Source organism: Aulonocara stuartgranti (assembly GCF_965226115.1).
Source record: "Aulonocara stuartgranti genome assembly, chromosome: 7".
Classification (NCBI taxonomy): Eukaryota; Metazoa; Chordata; class Actinopteri; order Cichliformes; family Cichlidae; genus Aulonocara; species Aulonocara stuartgranti.
In genome coordinates, this window is record NC_138945.1 from 1,391,378 (window position 1) to 1,398,366 (window position 6,989).

At 39.8% G+C, this 6,989-nt stretch overlaps 1 protein-coding gene across 1 annotated transcript; it reads right to left on the reverse strand.

The window, feature by feature from the left end:
• Positions 1-638: 638 nt before the first annotated feature.
• On the reverse strand, positions 639-6,967 carry LOC309711828 (uncharacterized protein). The gene is made up of 7 exons (XM_082542319.1): positions 6,886-6,967; positions 4,353-4,942; positions 3,879-4,058; positions 3,370-3,510; positions 3,048-3,102; positions 2,733-2,886; positions 639-1,643 (listed from the first exon to the last, which is right to left on the reverse strand). Exons 2-7 carry the CDS (start codon positions 4,788-4,790, stop codon positions 1,496-1,498), a joined length of 1,116 nt encoding a protein of 371 aa, XP_082398445.1. The 5' UTR covers positions 4,791-4,942; positions 6,886-6,967; the 3' UTR covers positions 639-1,495.
• Between the last annotated feature and the right edge of the window lie 22 nt (positions 6,968-6,989).

A 6,989-nucleotide genomic window follows, 5' to 3' on the forward strand; every position in this document is an offset into this window, starting at 1 on the left:
TATGTACAGAACTGAGAGGATGTCCGCGATGTGTCACATGCGTAATATATGGCCTGAGGATGTTATTCAAATAAATTATAGATTGTGCTGAAAAACGGTAACGTTCACACAGGAAATCATCAGGAAATGATAAAATGTCCGAACGCGCTCTAATCACTCTCTCCCGGCGGAGTGTCATGGATGTGTGAAACAGACAATCTGAGAATCAGTAGTGTATCACGTCTCCTTTCTCACTCCGGTCTCATAGGCCCAAAAAGTGCTGGTAATTAATTACCAGCACTTTTTCCGTTATTGTACGGGCACTTCCGTAAACCTTAAAACGGATATTTCTGTAGATTTACCCGAGTTTTTCTGTACCATTGACGGACATTTCCGTCAAACCTAAAATGGAAAATTCCGTATTTTCCATAAATTTCGGCGTTATTGCACAGACAATTCCGTAAACCCTATAACAGATATTTCCGTAGATTTACCTGACTTTTTCTTTACCATTTACGGACAGTTCCATCAAACCTAAAATGGAATATTTCGTATTATTTAAGTACTCAATCCATACCATTTACGGACACTTCAGTCATCCTAAAATGTTTAATTCTGTACCATTCTCTATACCGTTTACCATCAATAAAGCACAAATGTAGAATCACAGCAATTATTTATTTCCTTTAACAGCTGCCAGTGCTTTAAAGTGATTTCACTTTTTGTGGTGAATGATTTGCAATATTTACACTACAACCATTAAAACATTCAGAACATCACCTTCACATTCAGAGAAATTTTACATACATAAACCAGCTGTTTTCTCAAAGAAGTACAGCCATGTCCTTTAACAGGGAGATGCCAAATCTAGCAACTTTTTAGCATCCACAGGCTGACAGGCATTAATAACAAATTGATTTGTTAAAGACAATGACAAAATAAGACAATAAAACTGCCAGCATTGCTGTTGCTGTCTCACCTGTCAGTGCAAAATGAGGAGCCCCCTCCAGGAGGATGCAGAAACCTACACCTCCAACTCCACATATCACACCGACAGGCAGAGCTCTGCAACCAGTGGCTGACCTTTCTACAAAAAACAAATAGAACATTAGAAGTATTACATTATACAACTTTTCTATAAAACATCAGTGCAGCAATAACAACCATGACCTTAGAAGGATGACTGTGCAACATGCCATAAAGAGATTTTTAAAACTCTTAAAACAACTTAAAACTAAAAAAAAATTAAAACTTACACCTCCAACTCCACAATGACAGGAAAAGCTTAACTGGAATGACAAATATCGCCCACCTTCCCTCCCCCTTAACATGGGGGATTTGAAACTGCAGCATGTGTGTTGTGGGCATCTAGTTAAAACATCTGAACTCACCTAATACTGTAAAAATCTGTATTTCTACTCCCAAGCCCCATGTTTTTGGATTTGCCTTTGTGTGTGTGTGTGTGTGTGTGTGTACATTCAGTCCAAAAAGGTATTTTCTGAGCTCTGAGAACAGCTCAAATGGCCCATTCAGATTCCTTCTGCTTGCATTCAAATTCCTTCAGCTGAGAAACCAGCTTGCACACCTGTGGAGGAATGAAGTGCCGTTTCTTCCCCTTCTTCTCTGCCTTGGAGCCGCGCTCAGGATTGACCCCAAAGAAAACTCTGAGGGAAAAAAAAAAAAACAATAGTGATATGCAGACAAAGTTTGCACATGTAGTGTGGCTTGACAGGAGTGGAGCAGTTCAATAAAATCCTACATTTGTTTTCTTCAATATGCCCCTATGTGTGAACCTCTCTATCATTCTAGTTGACCATCTGTCTAGAACCCAATGTTGTTGTGGTGCTGGTGCCAGTGGCTAAGCTCTCTTCCTTTGTCTTTTCAAGACACATGCATTCACACTGTGCATATACAGAAATGTTTGCAAGGGTGAGAAGTCTGCTTATCATCAACACATGACAGCATGCATCCTCAATGTGTATGCAGGGATATTATAAATGCACAGAACACAGAAGGGGATAGAAAACACAGTTGACATTGTCCTATCAAAAGGTGTAACAGCACATTTGAACACGGACTGTCCTGGGGGTTATTCAAACATGGAGTGGAGAAACTGTGACATTCAGTGCACGTTACACATCAGTACAAGTATTAACATTTGGGCATGAATCCACTATGTAGTATTTTTTAAATTAATATGTTTAGTCTTTCCTTCGGGGGGGGGGGGGTCCCTGGAACAACATATTTTGAGTTTGGGGTCTGCAGCCAAATAAATTTCAGTTTGTGTGTCTTTGACATGAAAAGGTTTGACCACCACTGACATAACCTGGTCTCAGGTGCTAATGGTTTTAAAGAGATAGCTCAAACGAATTTTGTGTCAACAAACCATTCTGAGAAAAATATGTTTTTGCTCCATTTCCCAACTGGAATCATGTTATGTTTGTTTTGTTATTGATTGACTTAGGACACTATTTAAAGCAAAAAGCATGTTACCTGCCCTTTAAAAAGATATGACACATTTATTCCAACAATAGTCTTCAACAGGGAGCTACAAAATCTCTGAACAAATCCATATTCAGGGGGATCATAAGCCAATAACAGCTGATCTAAAAGCTCACAGCATGTGACGACACATTTTGAGCTTGTACATCTCAGACAAACGGGTTTAGTGTAGATTGACAAAAAGCAGGTCAGGTGCAGAAAGGCACGGCAAAGTCACATTTACAAAGTATTTCCAAACAATGAGTGCTTACCTTTGCATGAATTCGAGAGTAAAAGCCATCTCCGGTGGGTATTGGACGTTCCAGACATAAAACATGGAGAAGACGTAGCTCAAGGCCACAATGGGAGAGGTGATGTGGTCATTGACAAGTAACCCATCAACAGCAATCTTGAATTGCTGGTCACCTTAAACACAGATAAAAACCATGTACCATTTACAAAAAAAAAAAAAAATCCTATATTTTAAGGCAAGCAAAACATTTCTTTAATAAATATGACACAACAACAGCTTATAACAACAGCTAACAACAGCTTGCTGGGATACAAAAAAAGATTTAACTACAAACCTCTGATTAGGATGCATGGGGTCACTGGGAGTTCGACTTCAGGATCTGCAGAGATCTGTTTTGGTGACAGACATGATACATGAATTAATGTTTCCAGTACACACAAACCTGCTGGCAAATTGACTATCTGCTAGTGTCTTCATCAGACAGAGGTAGCCATTATGCACAAACATTAATGTAAATAGTTTATAGATAGAGAGTTTATAGAGAATATCAGCAGCACAATTAGGGGAATCTATACTTCCTACTGTGGTTGGTTACTTGGTTCACCACTGGATGCAAATAATTATCTTGCACACAGTTTAAAATCTACAACATCTACCTCTTTTTTGTGGAAGAGTTTATAAGAGTCTTCCTTGAAGTATTTTGAAATGCCACAGATGAGCTGTATTGGACCTTCGCCCATCTTCATCCCTTTGGAGTCAAGGAAGTCATTGATCCCCTTTTCTTTTTTGGAAAGTTCCTGTTCAAGGTTCAAGGTGTTAATTTTGTACAAGTACATAAGACTAACACTCATTTTCGTTTGGAGCTATGGAGAGAATTTTGAAAAAAATAAAAATAAAAATGAATTATTTCATTTTCATTTGCAACCTGTTCTGTTTTGATCTCAAATGTCCTGCTTTTTTGGTTGTCACTTCCTGATTTTTGGTCTCAAATCTATTCCATTTGATTGTTCATCCAAGTTATTCTATTTGATTGGTTGCCAGTTTATCTTTTTTGGTCTCAACTCTCTTTTTGGTTGCAAATCTTTTTCTGATTGATTAATAAAGACAAAATTCTCTCCATATGGAGCAGCACAGCACAATCATAATAATAACAATAACAACACACCTGTGCCAGCTTGTTTTGTACAGAGAAGCCAAGGAGTTTAGATGCATGATCAAACAGGTGAGGAACTTCAAACAGGAACGGCCACTCGTCCTTTACAACGGCAATAGTGGTATCATCATCGTTGAGGATTTCACGCTGAATGGGATATGTTTCAGTCATCAATTTTCGAACAGATGACTCCTAAAGATATGAGGCAGTTAGACAAACAGTCGAACAGTTAGTCAAACTAACCAATTAAAATAATAAAACAGGGTATCAATTTCAATTGACTATGGGCATAGTGATCTACAGACGATCTACAATTTCACAATGTGTCCTAAATTGTACTTGGACCCAGACCTTATCGCATTACTCCTGCTATATACTATTGCTGTGTGAATGGTTGTATGTCTAGATGGTGGACTGTAGGAACCGAATTGCCCTTCGAGGATTAATAAAGCTTTCTGTATCTGTAATGGATGATTGCAGACCCACCTGAAGATCCTGGGTTTGAAAGGCACGTTTCAACTCATCTCGTTTAGACAGCAGGTCTTCTCTACACACGGCCCCCTCAATGATTGGATCCCACGCCACACATCCATACAGATCTGAATTCCTGGGCCTTTTCTTTGTTGAATTTTCACCCCCTGCTTGCCTCTTCAGTGAGCTTTGTGGCCTCTTCATATTTTCAATTCTGTGTTTCAGCTGACGAAAGAGAGTTTCAGAACCATCTTTTGCAAAAGGTTTGTTTCCAAACGGCTCTGTCAGCTTGAAGGAGGCAGGATATTGTCCTACAATCATACTGGCGAGTTCCCTCAGCTTTTGTCTACCAGGTCTTCCTGGGTGTTTATGGAGGTAATCTTCAGCGACGATCCGAACCATCTCTCGTCTGTCTTTCCCCATTATGTACTTTTTTTCACGCAACTCATCCATGACTTTTGAGGGACATTTGTGCCATGGTACTGAATATGCGTCTTGGGATGGGGAGTCGGCTGTCTCAGGTGGTGTTGAGGGCAGCTGAAACCTCTGTGGTTCAGGTGTTGATGAGGGGCCAGGCCGGGTGAACTGCGGTGGAGTTTGTGAATCTATGGATGACATGACAAACATCTCCATAAATTAAACACATCACAATTGTTGCAAATCAATTAATACATTGGTCCTCAATGTCCAGTTTGGGTCAACCAGGAATACAAATGGACCTAATTATGAAAACCAATTATAGAGTAATTATTGCCATGTACAGCTGATGGCAACTTTTATTTTTCCCTCGAAGCAAAAGTAGGACAGTAGTTTCATTTTTTACAAAAATGCTTGCTATTTGTCCTAACTGCAGTAGTCCTTTTGCGTAGCTCAGTAAGACCAGCATTCAATTTGCATATGTAGTGCCTTTAACCTGCACACTCTCTGTGACAACTGAGTTACTTGAGTTCAAATCAAATTCTCCAACCACTGTCTTTATGTTCTGGTCATAGAGCTCTGGATAGAACCGTGTTGAGTCTGAGACATGAACCTGGGAACGAAACAAGGTACCACAAGACTGATAAGCCTGAAGCAACTGGTGCCGTTCAGCCAGAGACTTGGTTACATTTATGAAGTTCTTACTTGCCCTAATGCACCTTTTAAAATAAGAATGTAATGCCTTGTGCATAGGGCTCTGCTCGTATATACTATTCCCAAGAGATGTTACAGTCTCCCTTGGAACACCATACTGCCCCAGTTCACAGGCTAGTGCATCCACAGTATATTCCTGTTGAATATCACTTATAGTTCTCATTTCATTTGCTATTTCTGTTATTGTGGAGGCTGGAACCAAATATTTTGCCTGTAAACCCAAGTAAAACTGAGCAAGACTCTCTGTGAAGTTGTCTTTCACTTGATCACTGCAGAAATTATCACTTTGTTCTGCATCAATGTTAAAACTTTCAGGTTCTTCAGGTTCTACATGTGATCCTTCACCTTGGAAAGACCGTTCTGTTAGTTCACATATATGAACTGGGGCTATCTTGGTAACATCCCACCCTTTATGGTATCTGGAAATATGCGTTAGGGATGACTTTACATTGAATGTCTTAGAACATCCATCAAAGGGACACGTTACAGTCAAACCCTCATCTATGTGACCACTCAAATGACACTTTAAAGTTTTAAGATCATCATATTCACTGCTGCAAAAATTAAACAAGCACCTTAACTGTACAGACACATTACGGTTCCATGTTTGTGTGCTCCTTCTGTCTACATGAGCTCGTGACATATGCACAGCAAGGCTACTGTATGTGTTAAACTTCCTTCTGCAATCCCTATGGCCACATAAAAAAGATACATTATTATTATTTCTGTGTGTTCGGCAGTGTTTCAAGTAATCAGTCGAAGACCGAGCGTTAAAGCCACAAATGTTACAAGTCAACATTTTTAAGAGATTGAATTTGCCAATTGACGGATAGCCAGAATCAGAACAGAATCAATATGAAAACAATAAATTTATATCAGCACAGTGAAGCACATTCACTTTTCAGGTACCTTCAAATAAGTAATCTGCGTTGGGCTGCATGGGCCACTCTCTTTGGGCTGCAATGTTTTCTGCAATGAAATCTGATTCTACTTAACTATCACCCCTTTTAATTATTACCATGTTCAGTTGCATGCTAACGTAACACAGTGAGCTATAACAATACACACATGTGGCTAATTTACACACACACAAGCGCGCGCATCCAACTTATGGGCTAACGTTAACTTTAGTTGGGCAAACCACGCTTCAAAATAACGCAAAACCCACACATTCAAATGTTACCATGAAACACACACGGCTACCAACTGACTATCGAGACCAAATTTCATGTAAGAGGGAGGGAAAAAATGGTTTTTGACGTACTTACGAAGCGCAGGCGGCTAGCTAATGCTAACGCAGCTAGCAGCAAACGTCCACTCACATACACACCACTACCAACTGCCTATCGAGACCAATTTAATGTACGAGGGGGAACAAGGTGGCACTCCATTCTCATTCTCATTCCACACAACCAACCTGTTTCCAACTTTCCTTGTGACTTGCAGAAATTTAGGTAGGCACTGACCGCACTGAAAGTAATGGCGTCGGAATATTCTGGCTGGGGGAGAAAATTCTGCCTC

Excerpts from the sequence above, each read along its gene's own strand:
- LOC309711828 (XM_082542319.1), bottom strand. The coding sequence starts at position 4,790 with ATGGATGAGTTGCGTGAAAAAAAGTACATAATGGGGAAAGACAGACGA. Across the intron at positions 4,059-4,352 it reads TTCAAACCCAGGATCTTCAG|GAGTCATCTGTTCGAAAATT; the intron begins GTGGGTCTGCAA and ends TCATATCTTTAG. Across the intron at positions 3,103-3,369 it reads AACTCTTCCACAAAAAAGAG|ATCTCTGCAGATCCTGAAGT; the intron begins GTAGATGTTGTA and ends TCACCAAAACAG.